This window comes from Pteropus alecto, unplaced genomic scaffold (assembly GCF_000325575.1).
Source record: "Pteropus alecto unplaced genomic scaffold, ASM32557v1 scaffold57, whole genome shotgun sequence".
Classification (NCBI taxonomy): domain Eukaryota; kingdom Metazoa; phylum Chordata; class Mammalia; order Chiroptera; family Pteropodidae; genus Pteropus; species Pteropus alecto.
This window is the reverse complement of record NW_006442508.1, coordinates 2,586,308-2,605,890: the sequence shown is the minus strand read 5'-3', so window position 1 is coordinate 2,605,890 and position 19,583 is coordinate 2,586,308. Positions and strand designations below refer to the sequence as shown.

The 19,583-nt window shown below is 32.9% G+C and overlaps 1 protein-coding gene across 8 annotated transcripts in view; it reads left to right on the top strand.

Moving 5' to 3' along the window:
- The window catches only part of ATP8A1 (ATPase phospholipid transporting 8A1), a 217,299-nt gene that overhangs the window by 47,514 nt on the left and 150,202 nt on the right, over positions 1–19,583 (top strand). For 5 of the 8 annotated variants that reach the window (XM_015597587.2, XM_025040218.1, XM_025040215.1 and 2 more), the window contains 4 exons: positions 4,765–4,805; positions 10,680–10,753; positions 16,554–16,623; positions 18,291–18,418. In XM_015597587.2, coding sequence (XP_015453073.1) covers positions 4,765–4,805; positions 10,680–10,753; positions 16,554–16,623; positions 18,291–18,418 — 313 coding nt within the window. Of the gene's footprint in view, positions 1–4,764; positions 4,806–10,679; positions 10,754–13,920; positions 13,995–16,553; positions 16,624–18,290; positions 18,419–19,583 lie in introns of all 8 variants that reach the window. The other 3 variants (XM_025040214.1, XM_015597588.2, XM_025040219.1) reach the window with 3 other exon arrangements.

The following is a 19,583-nucleotide window of genomic DNA, read 5'->3' as shown; positions in this document are numbered from 1 at the left end:
AATATGTGGCCTTTTGTGTCTGGCTTCTTTCACTCAGCATAACTTCAAGATTCATTCATGTTGTAGCATGTATCAGCACTTCATTCCTTTTAATGGCTCAATAATATTCTAGTGTGTAGATATAGCACATTTTGTTCATCCATTCTTTTGTCGTTAGACATTTGGGTTATTTTCACTTTTTGGTTTCTGAATAATGCTACAATGAACATTTCTTTACAAGTTTTTATACAAACTATATTTTTAGTTTCTCTTGGATATATACTTAAGAGTAGGATTTCTGGGTTATATGGTAACTCTGAACTTAACTTTTGAAGAATTGCCAAAATGTTTTCCTATATAATGTTTTTTTAATCATGTGTATGTTGTTTTTAATATGAGAGCAGAGTTGTATCTTTAGTAAATCTACATGAATATTAATATGGCTTCATATGGTCTCAAACACATAAGAACAACAGTGGATCCAGCTTTCCATCCAACGAGTATTTGCTGAGCACCTGTGTAACACTGGGGATACAGCAGTGAGCGTCTTATAGTCTGGAGGGAGGAGACAGCCCTTACATTAATTCTTTCTCAACTAAATGTATAGTAAAACCATGATAAGTGCTCTGAAGGAAAAGTGCAAGAAGTTCATTTAATATATTTGGAGTAATGGCAAAGGAGTAGGTATCCAAAAAATGTCCCTGATAAAGATCTGGAAAATACATATAAGTTGTCTAGGTGAGGATGGAAAGAAAGAGAGTTCCAGTCATGGGAACACGCAAAGGATTTGAGGCAGGTAAAGGTGTGGGCCTGGGGAGAGGGCAGAGGGAGTGGTAAGAGGCGGTGATGGAGTGTAGAGAGGAGCCACTTCATTGAAGGCCTTGTAAATGTTTGAACTTATTTTATGAGCTGAGGGGAACCAGTTGAAGAAGAGTTTTGTGGAAGGAGTAGCCTAATCTTCTGTATGTGTGTTTCTGTGTAAGGATACATAGATATATATATAGATATAGATACATAATACATAATTATTACACATATGGTAAATCATTGTATATGGTCCTTATACAGAAACTAAATTTGAAAGAGATTAAGAGTGAATGCAGGAAACTAGTGGTGTGGCTAATGCAGACCTCCAGAAATAATGGTTTCTTAAAGTAGAAGTGCTGGTGTTGGTAATGGTGGAAGAGATAAAAAAATTGGCAGAAGGTGAAATGCTTAGGGCATAAAATCAACAGGACATTTTTAATAGTAAAAAATACAATTTTCAAAGGTTTTTTTCATAATAGCAAAAAAAGTTTAAAAATCAAGAGATGAACAGGGAACAGGCATATGAACATAATAAAACTGCCCCAAATTATAACATTGTTGGCAAACAGAAATTAAGTTGCTTAGAAAGTTGCTACAAAAAGAACAATGAAATAACAGAAAGAAACCCTGCCGGGACTAACAGATGACTCTAACAAAGTCACAGGATGATACGGTCGTTGTATAAAAGTTAATGAATTCCTTTATACCACCAGTGACCAACTGGTAAATGGAATAAAAAATACCATTTACAATAGAAGAAAAAAATCATCAAATATCAAGACATAAATTTAACAAAAGATCCATGCACTATAAGCTACGAAAACTCAGAGATATTAAGACATAGATAAATTGAGACATGTAGCTTATCCATAAATTTAAAGACTTGAGCCCCAAATTAAAATCCCAGGTTTTCTTAAGAAATGACAATTTGATTTTTAAATTTATAGGGAAATGCAAAGAACTAGCTAAATAGCTAAAACAGTATTGCAAAAGAACAAAGTGGGAGAACTTACATTACCTAGTTTCAAGACTTACCATAAAGTTACAGTAATCAAGATGGTGTATATTGATGTGAATACATGCAAATTAAGCAATGGAATAAATAGAGTCCAAGAATTAATCCACCGTAAGACCATGTCAGTTTAATAGGGGAAAGAAACATCTTTTAAGCAGAATCTTAGATATGTTGATTGAAAACTCAGTATAAAAATACATATGGTATGATTTAATGTATATGAAATACAAGACTAATCTGTGGTGACTGATTTATATTTGCCTCTGAGGATGGAAAGATGGATTGTAAAGGGGCATGAGGAATCTTTCTGGGTTTCTATGTCTTGTTCCGAGTGGTAGATTCACATGTGTTTACAGTTTTCAAAATTTATTGAACAGAACATGTAAGATCTGTACATTTCATTGTAAGTTATACCTCGATTAACAAAAGAAAACCTTGAGGGCATGAACCAGGTAGGCAGGTACCCTAAGTAAGGGAAGCAGACTGAGCGTAAAGCAGCAGGAAATTATGAACGTGGGGATAGAGCTGTGAGTCCCATTAAAAGAAGTGGCATCGTTCTGTCCCAAGCACATGTTGCATGTGGGTTGAAGCGACTGGCCCTCTGAACTTTCCAGATAAGCCTGAAATCTTCATTTTCATGTCACATCTCTTGATTGTAGAAATCGTGGACAATGATTTTTTTTTTTAAATCAAGTATTACAATTGGAGGAGTATTTACTAAAATGAGATTGAATCAGAAGAAACTAAATGGCAATAAATAGTTCTAGATACTATTGAGCAGAATTTTTTTTCTAATTTAAATTAATGTAAATTTTAGTGCCATCTTTCAATATTACTTAATCTTGGTTATAGTTGATTTGAACAGCACTTTCTCAACTCTCTTTGTTGTTTTATTATATTATAGCCTCTGGGTTAAGTGATCAGAAGGCACAGTACTCTCATTTATTCTTTATTCTTTGTAACAACTAATTTTGAGAAAGATACTGCTAGGTAAAGACAGAGACAGCATCTAAACCCAGGGCCTTTTTACTGTAATCTTATGCTTTGAACCCCTGGTGCTTTGGGAGAAACACTAAGGAGCAGGTTTACTCCAGGGATCAATTCGGGTAAACTGCAGCCATTGGAGTTTTGTGTATTAGGATACAGTGATCAATTTTAAATACCTATGGTTTAGATCCTTGACCCCTGAGCAGAGTAAAAGTTGGAACTTTATCTTATTCAGTAGTTATAGTTATTGTACTAGGAATACTTTTAGCTCTTCAACTTGGAATTATTTTTTAATTAATGAAGTTGATTCATCAGAATGCACTGAAAGATATTCATTGTTGCATTTATTCATTTGTTTAATAAGCGTTTGAGTGTGTTATGTGCCAGGAGTGCCATAAAGTACTAGAGATAAAGAAATGAATATGACACAGCCCCTGTGTTCAAGGAATTTTGGAGCACAAAAGATTATATTTAGATTAAAGTAATTTATATTATGATAGTAGTTTCAAGACCTTTGGTATATAATTAATGTTAGATTTGCTATTTAGCGTTTTGGTGATTATTAACATTGTTATTTTTAGAAGGTTCAGGCTTCATCTCTTCTAAGATCAAAAGTAAATGGATCTAATGTTTTGATACCTATAAATTATTCATTCTGAAAATATTTGCTGAGTTGCTACTGTGTGCCTGGTACTGTACTGCTTCCAGGGAACATAGTGGTCCACAAAGCAAATATTAACTTCGCTCTCATGGAAATTACTGTCAGGATAATCTGTTGACTGATCTTAACTTATTCCTTTTCTTAAGTACTAAGTTCTGTGCTATCTATCTCACATTATTCTTTCTCGTTTTTTTGTTTTATATTTTAGTGATTATTGCATTCAGTAATATGTCACTAACAGATAATAGGGAGGAAAAAATGGTCTACTGAGTAATGTTACTGTTGTGAAGCAGTAATGAAAGACTAAGAAGACCAACCCTTCTCTTGTAATTTAATGGTACTCTCTTCTTTCATTTCATCTCACTAAACCAAATATAGAAACTTTTGCTCTTTTGCATTATTATAATCTTAAAGGTGCAGACACTTTATCTGTTGGTTTATATGTTAAATGTTTACGAACCAATTAGAAATCTATTCCTTCTATGCTTTTGTTTGTTTGTTTGTTTGTTTTTTCTTTTTTTAAACATGCTACTGTTATGGCTTTCTTCTACCCTTTAAGGTTCTTTTGGCTAATCACATAGACATGAGACATATTAGCAAGGGAAAATAACAAAATTTAATACATACATATGTATGGGAACCCCACATGCACGAAGAGTCAAAGAACCCCAAATGCACGAGAGGTTTAAAGACAGAAAGAGAACATGGATATCTAAGACATTCTGAACTAGGGATGTGGTAAGGTACCCTGCAGGCTTCAAAGGATCCATTGCAGGATGTAAGAAGAGCAGATGTTTAGTAAATAGAAGTTTTCCCTGCCCTACAGGTAGGTCAAAAGAGGTTTTCTCTGATAATTTTTTATTATGGGCAAGGCCCTTAATTCACATTCTTCTAGGTAGTTAGGGAAGGTGCAGAAGTTTCTCTTGAGTTGCTTTTAGTTTAAAACAATCCACATACCACAGAGGTGCACCATTCTGAACCCCCACAAATGTTTCTAAGCTCGTCACTCCCTTTTTCATGTCATTTTGGTGGCTTTCTCCTCCAGAGGAGCCCTGTAATTCCTCTAGGCTCTGAAGAAAGCCTTTGACATCATCAGCGAGGTTACCCTCTGTTAGTAATGTGTTATCATGGAGTCTAAAAGGTACATTGGTTGTTTCTAATTCCTTATGTAATTTTACATATCCTTGAAACCTGTAAAAATTGCTACTGGTTAATTTATTTGAAGCTATTTCTTTAAAATGATCACTTCATCAAAAATAGGCTTTTAATGGGTAGTAAAAAGTGTTCTTAAAAATACGACCTTTTTTCTTTCCAGTGTTGAGAAATGGTGCTTGGGAAATTGTGCACTGGGAAAAGGTATGCATTGATTTTTATTTTGTTTCAGGAGAAGAAATGCAGAGAGGTATACTCTAGTAGATGTAATTTCCGTATGTAACATAAAAAAATGTCAAGGATTCTGATATGAAAGCTGTTTAATATTTAGTATTGGAAACATACATGGCATCCATTTAGTATTTCTGCAATATGCTGTAATAACTATTGTCTTGAAAAGTAATATTTAGAACTTTTTGTTTCTTTCATGGTATATTTTGAGTACTATTTTCACAGATTTCATTTAACCATGAACTGTTTTGTGTTGTAATTTTTTGCTTTAATCATCTACTGTCCAAGTAAAAATAAAAATTAGAATTCTGATATTTCACATTTATGTATTTTACTTCACATTCATATGTTGTGGCTAATCAAATTTACACAGTACTAATTCTTTAAAGAAAAAAAAAGTCTTACTAACTAAATATCATCTTCTTGTGAGCTGGAAATCAGTTCTATAACATCAAGAGGTTAATTTGCTCATAAGACCTCTAACATGGTAGTGAGTTGAGTCACAATTTAACATGTGTTATCCAAGTTATTCCTATGCTTTTCAGACCTCAGTTTCAAAAGGTAAGCAATTATTATTAGTTCTCCCTTAGTTCTGGGAGAACATTTAACCTCTAGTCATCCACAAGTGAAGAACCTTTGTAACTTGGTAAAAGACTTTTGGATGCGAGGTCAAATATGTATATGACCTTGGTAAAGAAAACGTTAAAACTTTGATATTAAAAATTCACATAAATGTACAAATATATCATGTTCCTAGAAAAACTGAAAATATCAGTTGTTCAAAAAGTAATGATGTAACATAATCCCAGAGGACACCCTTCCTAGGGGACTTTGTTTCCTGAGATTCCCAGGACAACAGAGATGTAACCCATAGTCAGTTTATTGGCACTCCAGAGTTTCCCAGCAGATTAGAGGCCATGCCCTTGATTCTACCTTATGATGTGATAGTAGTCTTGTATCCCCACCAAAAATAGGATTCCCTCTGATTTAATTGCCTTTTTGTTATTTTAAATCAGGGGCGAGAATAGGGATTGACATTTCCTCATCACTCTCTCTTTTTGGTCTCTGACATAGAAGTAACAAAGAGGAAAATACCTTGATTATGCTTTTCTTATGCAGTAGTCACCTCTCTTTAAGAAGAACAAGATTTTTTTAAAAATCTCAATGTTTCAAAAGAAGTTTCTTTTACACTTTTGTCTGGCATGTGTGGATAAAAACATTTTAGAGAGAAGACAGGTAGAATATAATCAAGTATGATAAATTTAATTTCATTATAAATTTCCTTCACTAAGGTTGTCATATAGTTAACATAAATGCATATCCTAAAATATTGATAGATCAATTTCTTATCTTCTCACCTAGAGTAATTGCTCAGAAACTAAACAATTGTAAAGTCAAGAGATAACCATCTACTACTTCACTCTTAACATTAACCTGTTAAAATGTCTTATTTTTCTAATGGTCATTATTTCAAGACTGCTGTAACTCTTACTTTTTCAAATTTACAGCTTAAAAATTAAATTACCAGCTCACAATTACCCATAATAACATTTTCAGTCTTCTTGAAGATAGGCATTACATCTTATCTAGGCATCTCACTTTGAGATACAGAGGAATAGAACTTAAAGTGTTGCCAAAAGTCATCTGGCCAAAATAAGCTGACATTACTTAATAATTCGAATTAATTTGAATTAATAAAATTTGGTTCAATGATGAATTCAGGATAAATATTCAAAAATTAACAGCATTCTTTTGTTGAAAATATTAAGTTAGAAAGATATAGTGAAAAATTATCTAATTCCCAGTGGCATGAGAGATGCTTACAGATAAATTTCAAATATGTATATGACCTTGGTAAAGAAAATGTTAAAACTTTGATATTAAAAATTCACATAAATGTACAAATACATCGTGTTCCTAGAAAAACTAAAAATATCAGTTGTTCAAAAAGTATTGATGTAACATAATCCCAGAGAAATTACCATTTTTTTCCTCGAGAATGACTAAATTTCATCTTATTTTCAAAAATAGTTGATAAAAGAGAAAAATATTTTGGAGAAATGAACAATATAGGAATGACTATAAGTAAAATGGAAAGTAAAAGCTTTTAAATAGTATCTGTTACAAAATGTGACAAAATTTAAAATGGAGTATAACAGAGTACAGTAGAGTAGAATCAAAGAGAATAGAAAGCCCTGAAATATAGCCCGTTTTAAGAAAGGAAGCAAGAACCATTGACAAACAGATTATGTAATAAATTATGTTGGAATCACAGATTAGCAGTTTCAAGAAATAATGCAGTTTATATCGAAGTCACAGCCTATGCTAAAATAAATTCCAACTGGCTAAAAGAGTTAAATGTTAAAACATTGTTTTTGAAAAACATGCAAATGGAATAAAGACTTTAATAAATATTTGGAGAAGAATAAGATCTCAAGATCTATGGAATTTAATTATATAAAATTTCAAACTAATATACAACATAAACTCACAAATAAGGCAGAATATGAAAAATATTTGCACAAAATATGACAAAAGATTAAAATCATTATTATATAAGTAGGAAACAAAAGTTGGCAATATCAAAAAGAACTGTAATATGAAATCAGACGCAGTATAGTAGGTATCCAGCATAATAATAGTTGCAAATTTAAACAATATTGAGGTCTCATTTGTTATCTACTCAATAAATAAAAACAAACTCATTTATACTTCAGAATTTTTAATTTTTTGAAGTATTTCACATATTACTGTAGATTAGGAGTTTGGCTCTTCCTATTAATAACTATAAAAAGGACTGTGAGAATTTACACCAAAAAAAATAATCATAAAGTAGGGGAAAACATGTATATGTATAAAAATGTTAATTGTAGCATCATTTATAATAGTGAAAAATTAGAATAAGTAGATACCTAACAGTAGGGACAGAGTTTTATAAATAAATTATAACATTCTACACTGGTGTATTTTGTGACAAGCAAAAGCTGTAATTTCAAATACTATGGCAACACAGAAAAATTTTATACCATTCATTCAAGTATTTATTAACTGTATGTGCCAAGCAGTGAGCTCACACCAGCAAGCAAGAGATCTGAGGGATTCTGTGTCATAAAATGAAAAGAACAGGACTATGTACACTAAGAGGCTGGCTGTATAAAAATGGTTTATTGAACACTAAGTGGACAGACATGAAAAGCAGGCTTGCTTGTTGCATTAGCTAGAGTATGGGGCAAGTCTTTTCTTTAGCTTGTGTAATATTTTGTGCAATTAAAAATAAAAATCAATAAACCAAAACCAAGAGTCAGATCCACATGCCAAGATAATATAAACCTTAGTGCAAATAGGCTTCAGTTCAGGGTTCTTTCTCTGCCTTTCTCAATGTGTGGCTCCTCTGGTTGCTTTTTGGTTGCTTTTTAATGGTTCTCAAAGGACCTACAAATTTTCAAAGCGCACATCCATTCATTCACATTTGGGCAGACTTCAGCTCTCAAACATTAATAGTCATCCTTCCAGTTGCTGCCCTGAAGCCTTTTCTCTGTCACACAAGATTAAGTTGCCAGTTTCTGAGTTTTTTTTAAAAAAAAGGATTGCAATTACAAAGCCCTATGCAAGGCATTGCATCTCTACTCTTGAAATGTAAACAGCTATCTTCGTTGCCCTTACCACAAAACTGGTCCTTCAAATTGAGATGCTGTTGAGATTGTTCACAGGATTTTTGAGATCGTTGCAGGTAGAAATTTAGGTGAGGAATCTTAGAATTTATACACTATTCTGGCTTCCTAGAGAAGAATGAAGAGGTGGGCTGTATACATGTGTAAAAGTCACTCTATAAAACTGTTTTAATGCATGTGTTTCCACCATGAAATGTATTTCTTTGGATTAAGAATTGATATCTCCAAAACTTCCCTAGTAAAAATATAAGTATGCTAGGGCCTACAATTGGACAAGGACAGGTTTTAGATCAGTCTATTATAGTTTGGTAAGCTTACCCTTTTATATAATTCCCAATTGTAATACTAATGTCCATGACTATTCCTCCAATTTGAACATATGATCAAAGAATTTTTTCCATCTTGACTTTCTCTTTTGTCTGTTCCTCTTATACACACACTAGACTGGAAGAGGGAATGCCACATTAGGAGTTCAGAACCCAAAAAGAAAGAGAGATATATGGGTGTGTTTGAGAAAGTGATCTAAAACATAAGCATCACAAAGAGGAAGTAAGTTTCCTGCTTTCCTCACAGTACCATGAGGATAACTAAGTACTTTAGTACCCAGACACCTGAGGTAACTATTTTATACCATATAATGTACTAACATTTTCTTTTAGTCTTCGGTGTAATAACCAGAAGCCTTTCTTTGTCTTACAATCAGTAAATATTTTGGCAAACAGTGCAATCAAAAACTGCAATGTAGACAGATATGATCCTGATTTTGTGAAGCATATAGTCTATTTGGAAAGTCACCATTAACACACAAATAGTGATTAAAGAACAATTAAATGGTAACTCGGGTAGCATTCTTTCTGAAGCCATGGCTACAGAGAACTTAACATTTCTTTATCTTGCTCACAGTGGGTGCTCTCAGTGTACTGTCACTACACAGAACTTTAAGGGCCAGTTTACACCTACTCTTGCTTTTTCCCAGTTTGCCCTTTTCTTTTTTTTGTGGACGGGGGTGTTTGATTCCACAGTTCCTGGCAATTTATCAATTTTAGATAATCCAGATTTCAGCTGAAATAACTCTTTTGAATCAAAACATCCAGAGCTTCCTTACATGGATAACCAGTATACATACTATAGATGAGAAGGCCCCATCCAACATTCCCTAACCTGTTCCTCTCAGTATATAAAGTAGACCACTGTGGGCTAGCTATACAACAATTTTTTATTGTGATTTTGTCTGAGGACACCATTTTCTCCTTTCCCCCAATAAAGAGTTATTTTAGGGTTCAAGGAAAAGTAGGGAGAGGAAAGAACAAAAAGGCTTTAATGACAACAAAGAAAAGCTGTAACAAAAAAAGGCTTTTCTTTTCTTGATTAAGAATTAACATATTTTAGGTTCATTTTACTAAAAGAGAGGGCAGCTTTCATGATATAATGGCTATCAGTATTGTGTTATTTGACCAAAGCTCTAGGACAAACCTGTCACTTAAATTACTCATAACAATTTCTGGCCATATTGTGTCTTTAATTTCTCTTCAGGCCATACTTACAAAAGTGTTAACAGTTATTAAAATGAGAAAGAAATTAAACTTTTTTTTTTAATTTAAAAAACAGTAATAGTTTTACTGAATTTATTTTTACAAAATCAGACTTTGTGGACAGTCATATGTAGGTGTGAGTCTAAGCCCTTCATCTTGCTGTGATCTTGGGCAAATAACTTAGAACCTAAGACCCATTTCCTTTCACTCTAAATTATGAATTATAACTAACACTTATAAGGTCATCATGAGGAGTAATGATTATATATCCAATAGTTAGTTTTTCTAATTATAAAGTCTAATTAAGACTTCCTTAAATAGGATAAAGTTTTCATTTAGTAAATTCCTCTTTTTTATTTTTATGTCAGAGGGAGAGAATATGAGATGTTGTGATGTCAATTAAGTGGATAGATTTATGAAGATAAGTTATACAGCTGATAAAACAAAGATACAAGTTCATTTTTTTATAGGATTGCCCCATCCTCAGCCTTACTCCTAGATAATTTTATGCCATTTTGTGAAGATAAATGGTTCTAGTTTGCCAATAACCATTTTTACTGTATTCTGTGTTTAAATACAATGGGTTGTATATTTGTAACTATCTTTCAATGCAGATAATTAACCAATTCCCAGTTTTCTTTCAGGTAAATGTTGGAGATATAGTTATAATAAAAGGCAAAGAGTATATACCTGCTGACACTGTACTTCTCTCATCAAGGTAGAGATACCTACTGATGCTCAAACAGTGTAGAGGATGGTTTCTCTACCCTGCATTGACCTTGTGATTTCTCCAAGGAAATAAGGAATAAACGAAAATTTTTAAACCTCTCTAATGATTTTGAATTAAGCATTAAAAAAATTGATTGGACTTAAAGGACTCTTTCATGTTTGCCATATAGAATAAGTGATAGGTGTACTATATAATTCAAAAGTTATAATTACAGTTACGTCTGCTCTCCTTCTAGATATGTCCACATCCTTTTCTGTGGACTATGCTCTTGCAAAATTTCCTGTCATTTATTTTATATAATACATGGATTGGGTTCTTTATTGATTTGTATCTTGCAATATTTGTTCATGTTAAATTCCTTTATGATGCATTCATATTTCCCTCCAAAGTGTCTTGATCTTTATGGTGGATTGGTACAAGAAAATGGATTTATGATTTCTTTTTTGTCATTGAAATGCCATACTCTTCCAACAATAAAAAAGAAGTATTTTGCTCTTTCTGTTTTTGTTACCGAATTTAGATAATTTTTGTTTTACTCATACCTTATCTTAATGAATTAGTATTCAGAACATATGGCACTGTTACCATTTAAAGAATGTGACTTTCAAATGGTTTTAGGTTTAAAAACTATAAAATTAGTCCTAATATAAATTAAGAAAAATGTTTTTAATATTTTAGAGGTTGTTTATCATCATTTCCTTGGACAGTTTTATTTGTAAAATCCACATGTAAATATGGACAGTGTCCTTTTTTTCAAAATCTGTTTAATCAGGTCATTATTGAAAATGATTGGATTTATGACAAGTTAGTGAATGAAACTTAATTGAGCAAGTAAGAGTTTTCCAGATATTTAGAGAAGTAAGTCTACAAGTAGTTGATGTAACTATAGGTAGTTATATTTCCATATTTTATAATTGGGACCTCTTTGTGCCATTCACTTATAGGTTTTGTTTTCAGAAAAATTAAAATTAATAGATTTTTAAACTAATCTTTCTGTTTATAGCTTCATTTCCTTACCCTTTATCAGGGCAGGTTTCTGAAACCGAGGTAAAGGTAATGGTTCACAGATGGCAGTGTGAGAATGAGTTTAACTGTGAACTTACTGTGTTTGTCTCAGGAACTGTGTAGCATCAGGTATTAGAAAGAGATCTGCTTAGGAGGCAGAAAACCATGGTTCTTATCTTGCCTTGGTAATTTTGAACAAAATACTTAATCTCTCAGGCCTTGATTTCATATCTTTTAAAGTGAGTAAGATGAGTTACTTGATTGGACTCTAATATTCCTCGATTCCCCTTTTCGTTCGATGATATGTCACTTAAGTTTTAGGCAAGCCTAATCAACAAAACGTTGGTACTAAATAAACATTTAAGAAAAGAAATGGGTATTTGACCATCTGAATGTCATATTTATATAACTAAGTTCAAAATGATAGTAAAGCATTTCAGCAATTTAAGAAAATATTACTGTTTTCCTGATTAAATATATCATAGAGAGAACCATGTATGATGAATCATTAATTACAATATTTAAATATTTATACTCAAAAAAGGAAGATAGATGACTGTACTGCCCTGACTTTATACTTAATTCTAAGTTGAAAACTTTCAAAATATTTTTATCTGCCTCTGTTCAATCTCAGAAACTCTCAGAAAGCTCTATGCGATTATTTCTTAAACTTTAGAGCATGTTTACAGGATTTATTTTCTAAACATTAAAAACATTCACTGGTGGCTATCAATATTGTAGATCTAAATAGTTTTTATATCTTAATATAACCTTTATAGTAATTAACTTCCTCCAAAGATTATTATTTTAAAAAAGATTACCTGATTTATTGTTTTTTCTTATTTAGTAGGATTCACAGTAATATATCAAAGCTCATGCTCTTAGACAGTTATTTTTTCCAAGTGGCAAAATACCACCTTTCAATTTTTTCTCTTTTTTTTCAAAAGGGATTTTGCATCAGTTGACTCTTTTAAACCTACATTAGCCTTAAGAAGTATATAAAAGTTTTATCATTTAACAGAAAGAAGAATTTTGACTGTAAGTCTTATTTTTAGCTACTTAACTTTAGCTAATGACTAGATCAAGGTTGAAATACCTAACTCCTAATCTAATATCTTCATTAGGCCAACACTGTCCACTATCAAAATAAATACATGGTGATATTCATCTGCAGAAGAGCACCATTTAGCAGCAATAATCAACAGTTTATAATATTTTAATTTCCAAAATTTTTCAGTTATTACTAATAGCATATCTTCTTTGAGGTAGTTTGAAATTAAAGCATAAGTATGGTTGAAAGTACTGCGTCATTGATTTTCATTTTGAAATGAAGAAACTGAAATTTTAGCTTATAACAAACATATATGTATGAATTTAGAAAGTATAAAATAGAATAAAATAATACAAGTTATTCATTCAAGTAAAAACAGGCTTGTGGCATGTCTGCTTCATGCCTTTGAAAAATTTCTCCCAGATTCATAGGATTACTCTCCAACAACACTTCATTACTTAGATTTTATTGATTATTAAATAACTCAAAAGGCTGTAATTATGCCTTTAACTTGCTATGATCCATGTCTTTACAGCTTTGCATTAAAATTAATAAGATACTTATGCAATTAACTTTGAAAACATTTGTAATCAGAAAATTTTAAATGAAGTGTTTTTTAAATTGTATATGTGGTGGAAGAACTAGTATGATATAATTTGTTTTTCAAAGGCCTAAAAAGTAGTTTCCATGATTATTTCTTTTCTCTTTGGCTAGCAGTGGACATGCAATAAATAGCATGAGAGTGAGGAATTAGAGAAAGGAAAATCTTCAAGATAAAGTAGCTCTATATAAAAATGTCTTTTTATTTAATACGATAATATGCTTACGAATAAACTTTAATAATCAAAAAGTTTCTGCATTAAAAATTGAAAATTGAGCTTAAAAGCAAATAAGTAATCTTTAGATATTCTCCGTTTTCTTGTGCCTTTAGACCTGATCAAAATAAGTTTTGAAAAAATTGGCATTAGACATTTTTATTAACATGTATTATTTTCTATAATAATTTCAAACTTTCTGTCTCCTTTGTCCATTTGTTTGTTTTTTTCCTCTGTTATTCATTTTTTTTTCCATTTTAATTATTTTAAACTGGGACCTGTAGGTGGCAGTAGGGGAAATAGTGAAAGTGACCAATGGGGAACATCTCCCAGCAGATCTCATCAGCCTGTCCTCAAGGTTAGAACCGCTGAGTCGTACAGGATGTGTGTATGTGGATCCTCACCCTACGCCAGAGAACAGTTATACCCAAAGATGGTTGAGTTCTGTGTGTCTTCCTTTAAAACAAACATTTTTATACTTTTTGGTGATGGATATTTTATGGACATTTTAAAGGCCTTTTATGAATACCCTATTGGATGATGTTCGTCCCTCAAGTGGGCAGATTCAGCTCCTGTTGTTATCAATAGGAGTCCAAGAGGCATGCCAGTAAAAGTTGATTTTATTTTCCTATACATCATTAATATGTATTCATATTTAACAACATGCCTAAATACTAAGGCTTAATTTAATACCTCTCCAGGATATTGTTTTGAACAACATTAAGTTTTATATGAAACAAAGTTATTGAGAAATTTTTAAGATTAAAACATTTGTCTAATTCTTATATTTAAAACTTTCTATAAGTTCTATAGAATCCCTTCAACAATCATGACTGTAATTTGGGCTTGTATAGGGTTTACAGAGGACCCCCTGCACAAAGCTCGATGTCGTACATTTTGTACCGCATGCTTTGGGATCAGTTTTTATCCCACTTGTAACTAGAGACAAGTGCACGTTACTGTGATAAATCTTAGCTGTCTACTAGTGTCTGTATTGTGATACGCATCTTGTTTCATTTTTCCACTAACTAATCAAAAAGCTTGCTTTGCCTCTCTGGATGTAGTTTGTGTTTTGGATGTCATCATTATTTGCTGAAATATTTATTATCTAGCATGATTCCTTATCTGAGTCATCTTGCTGCCTTTCCATAGCACTGTTAAGAACTGCTTCAGTAACAGCTATCCTAAGAGATTAAGTATGTTATAAACTTGGGTGCATATTTTATTCGCTCCATTTCAAATAGAAGTCAGCCCTTTGGTTTTCTAAGTTACTAGCCATTTAAATTCCTAGAGAAGTTGCTTTATGAAAAAAAAGTATTCTAGAAATAGAATTAGAATGTTATTTTCATTTCAGTATGAGAATGGCCTTGGATATGTAAAATAAAAATTGAATGCATTTTACTGGCCAAAGTATGGAATTAACATTGTTCGCTTAGCATTTATCATCATGCTTCTATATTATCAGAAGATGCGTTTTATAATTTCATATACCATTTATGTTTCAAATGTATACATAAGTAAATTACAAATTGGGAGCAATGGTCAGAGCCAAATTACTATTGTGACAGTAATAAAAAATACAACTTTGAATAATTGAGAGAATGAAAATACAGATATTGAAAAACTTCTCCAGTTGGGAAAAAGTATCAGTTTTTATTAAATTAAAAAAAAAAAAGCCATAGAGTCAATTGAAGAACTTGCAAAGTTACTTTAAAATAAATAAATATGTAAAATATTTGATCAATGACCATGTGTTTTAGTAATTTTCACAAATCATCAGGCCACAAAACTAAGCTCCATGCCCATTTCTGAAACTCGGAATAGTCTGTTTCGCACATGTACAAATTGGGAGTTGATTAGAAAATTCCAATTATTTGTAACCTACAAATTTCTTTCTTGCCAGTTTCGAATATACATGCTTATCAGAGATTATATTCAAGGTTACTTATATGAAGTTAATTAGGCTTATATAATTAAATGCTAATAAGATTGCATTAACTTCAGAATGCTTGTCTTTATTGTTAGTTGAGGATCAGTTTATATAGTTGGATTGCAGACTCATCTGTCTGTAATTGCTGGGCAAGTAAAGTTAGCATGTGAAGGGGCATGCTCCAGTGTGTGGTACCTGTAAAAAAAAATTGAAGAACATAGAACCCTTACACCAGCCACTGCACAACAAACTTTACTAAAACACTCTGATGAGGAGACCCATAAGGTGGATCTTTTAGGTTCAGGCCAAGGAGCAATATAGCCAAGTTGCGTGTTTTTAATTTTAGCTTTTGCTGCTCCAGGAATCTCTGAAGCAGCCTTAAGAAATAGAGTAAGAGCAGAAAAAATAGGGGGAGAAAAGTGTATATCTCTTTTCATTATAAAATCTGTTCATACGGTTTTTTAAAATTAGCCTAAAATTTAAATATGGTTCATGTGATCCTGTTCATCTTTTCTAAAATGGGAGTAAATGCAAGTTTTTAGAAGCAACAATCTCGAATTTTCTAATCAACGACTTAACCAATTTACAATGGGCTATGAGCATGAAATCTCACTTGATATTTTTGAGCTAAAGATAAATCTGGACACAAAAGTGCTTTGCATTTCAGATACACTCTGTGTTATGACTATGTGGATGAACAATTTAGGTACAATGTGACAAATTTAATCATTTACATTATCTTGAAGATCTTTACTGATTGTTGCCAGGAAATTGCTTTTGGGTCCTTCTGGCTGAAAAGCTGATCCAGTTGTCTGCATGGGTTCTGCCTCACAGCATTTTGCAATTAAAATGAAAATCATCAAGAAACCAGACAATTAAAGCTTTATTTAGAGCAAAAGGCTTCAGTGAGTCTGAGTATTTAAATAAGTTATTATTATGCTTTCCTTCCCCCACTAAATCTTTTTGCTTTTCAATTTTAAACAATAGTGAGCCCCAGGCCATGTGCTACATTGAAACATCCAACTTAGACGGTGAAACAAACCTGAAAATTAGACAGGTAAGGTCTAATAATTGTTGCTGTTTTATTACATGGAATCAGGAACTTTTTTTTCTTACTGTCTTGAGATGAAGTAATTCTGTCCAATTGCAAACATTTTCTCATTGAGATGCTTTGAAGAGGTTTTATAAGCTGACATTGTTGAGTAGTATGGAACACTCAGATTTACTTGCCCACTAAATATAGTCCATCATATATTTACTATTTGTAATATTTTTAATATGTAATAGCCAACACTCTGGTGTTAATAATAATAGTAGTAATTCTAAGTGCTTTAACATGTGTTAATTTATTCATTTTCCTATTCACTTGGCCAAATTATTTGGATTTGCCATACCGAAAAGATGTTTCCATTGTTCTGAAAGTCTCACTAATATCAGGGAATAGCTTCGATTTCTGTACTTATTTCTCGTACCATCCCTAACAGAAAACAACTGTAAGGTTTTTATTTTTAAAGTTTTAAAAAGACCTTTAAAAGAATTGAGTGCTTAACAGGGATGTGTTCTGAGAAATACACCTTTAGACATTTTGTCATTGGGCGACCATCATGGAGTGCACTTACACCACCTAGAAGGTATAGCCCACCACACACCTGGGTTCTGTGGCATAGCTTGTCGCTCCTAAGCTACAAGCTTGTACAGCACATAGCTGTATAAAACAACACAAGATTAAATCAAGCCCAGAGAAAATGATGCAATAAAGAGACATTTATGAAGCTGCTACAGGCATAAAATAGCATTATGTTTTACAGCAAACTTTTTTTTTGGTAAGTAAAAAGTACACTCTAAACAATGATAAAAAGTATAGTATGGTAAATATACACAGTTGTTTATTAGCTTTATTGTATTATGTACTGTACATAATTGTATGTCCTGTACTTTCGTGCAATGGGCAGCGCAGTAGGTTTGCTTACGCCAGCATCACCACAGACATGTGAGTAATGCGTTGTGCTATGACGTTAAGACAGCTGTGATGTTACTAGGAGATAGGAATTTTTCAGCTTCATGGTGATCTTATGGAACCACCATGCTATACACCATAGTCGTTGACCAAAACATTGTTTTATGGCACATGACTGTATTCTTTTGGCTTCTAGGTGAATGGTGAATGGGGAGACTGAGGTGTAGTAGAAGTAGGTCATCACAGAGCATCTGAATTCACAGTGCCACAGGAAGCAGGAGCTTTGTTCAGTTCCAGGCAGTTTAGTTGGCCAGAGGGAAAAACTATTTTGGAGTTTTCCTTCTCAGTAGACTAAAAGAACAGAAGCATAACTACTCTCTTTGAACATATTCTATTCATATTTTAGCCCCTTACTGAGATTCAGCACATAGATTCAAATAGTATAATGCTAAATATTTAGTTTTGGAAGCAAACAGTTCTTTAAGAACTTATTTCAAAATATATTTTCAGACTAATTTATATTCCCCTATACACATTTTAGAACTTCCACAGAAGCTGCTCTATTCTTATGTGAAAAACCTGTTTTCTAGTGGAGAGAAAGATATCCCTTAATTGTGATTTGACAGAATATTGTATAAGGGGAAGAATTGCTTCTGAAATATTGGAATCTCTTAGATCATAGGCCTAAATGAATTCAGAAATCTCCCCTCCCTCCCACATGCAATGTATTTAATATACTCTTTGCTTATTTAAACATTTCTAAACAGGGCTTACCATTAACATCAGATATAAAAGACATTGACAGTTTGATGAGAATTTCTGGCAGAATCGAGTGTGAAAGTCCAAACAGACATCTCTACGATTTTGTTGGAAACATAAGGCTTGATGGACATGGGTATGTAAAATCGGTCTTCATAAAAACACAGAATTCACTATGTCATAGTGTATTGCTGACCTGAGTATATATTATTTTCTTGTGCTTTAAGTCTGAGTACTCAAAACCTTTTTCTAAAGCACTTCTTTGTTACTTCTTCCCAGAGTCCTTTTGTTAATATGCTAGATCTTAACCCTGTAGGTATCACTGAAGACTTCCTCAGGGTTCCTGCAGACCTGGCAGTTGGATGTTTTCAGGGATATGCTAGGCTTCTGACATGTTGTTTATTGGCTTACTTTTTAGCCACGATACTTATGTGACAGGCTTAACTGTGAGTCCATGGCCTAGGTCCATTCCTATGATCTCTTGATACCTTAAGGAGATCAGACTCTACCCCCAAGGGCTCCATTATACTGGGTAATTTCTTGTTGTCTTCTCTGTGTAGTTACATATGCTCTTTTCTAGGCCGTGTTATCATCTATATTCATCTTTTGCTGTTACCCGCTTTCTGCTCTTCTCCCCTCTCCACCTATCCTTCCCATCCCCGTTCTCTTTCCTGCTTCTTCCCTCAACCATTCAACCAGTAAGACTTATTAAGCACCTAGTAGGCTAGGCCAGTTAGAGATGTTAAGGAGACAGCAGTGAACAAAGCAGATAAATTTGCCTGCCCTTGTGAGCTTACCTTCTTGCAGTCAGAGAAAGACAAACAGACAAACAGTAAAATGATAAGACAATTCTATACTATGTTAGAAAGTGTTAAATGCTTTAGGAAAAAATAGCCTAGCATAAAAGAGATTGGGAGCCTGTGGGAGGGATTCATTTTTAGTTAGGGTGACAACAGTAAACCTCATTCAGAAGGTAACATTTGAGCAAAGGTAATTTAGAGGTGAGGAAGTTGGCTATTTGATTATCTGGAGAGACAGGATTTCAGATAGAAGGAATAGTGAGTGTAAATTATTAGTTATATCATTACATCACCTTTAAGTGGCAAAGTGCCTGGAATAATTATGAAATGTCACGGAGGACAGCGTGGTTGGAGTGGAGTGACCAAGGAAGGGCTAAGAGATAACAGTGGGCCATGCAAAGTTCTGTAGGCCATTTTAAGGGTGTTCTGAGTGACATGGGAATCCCCTGGAGATTTCTGAGGGAGAAATATCAGCATACAGTTTTGGAATTAAGAAGTTTG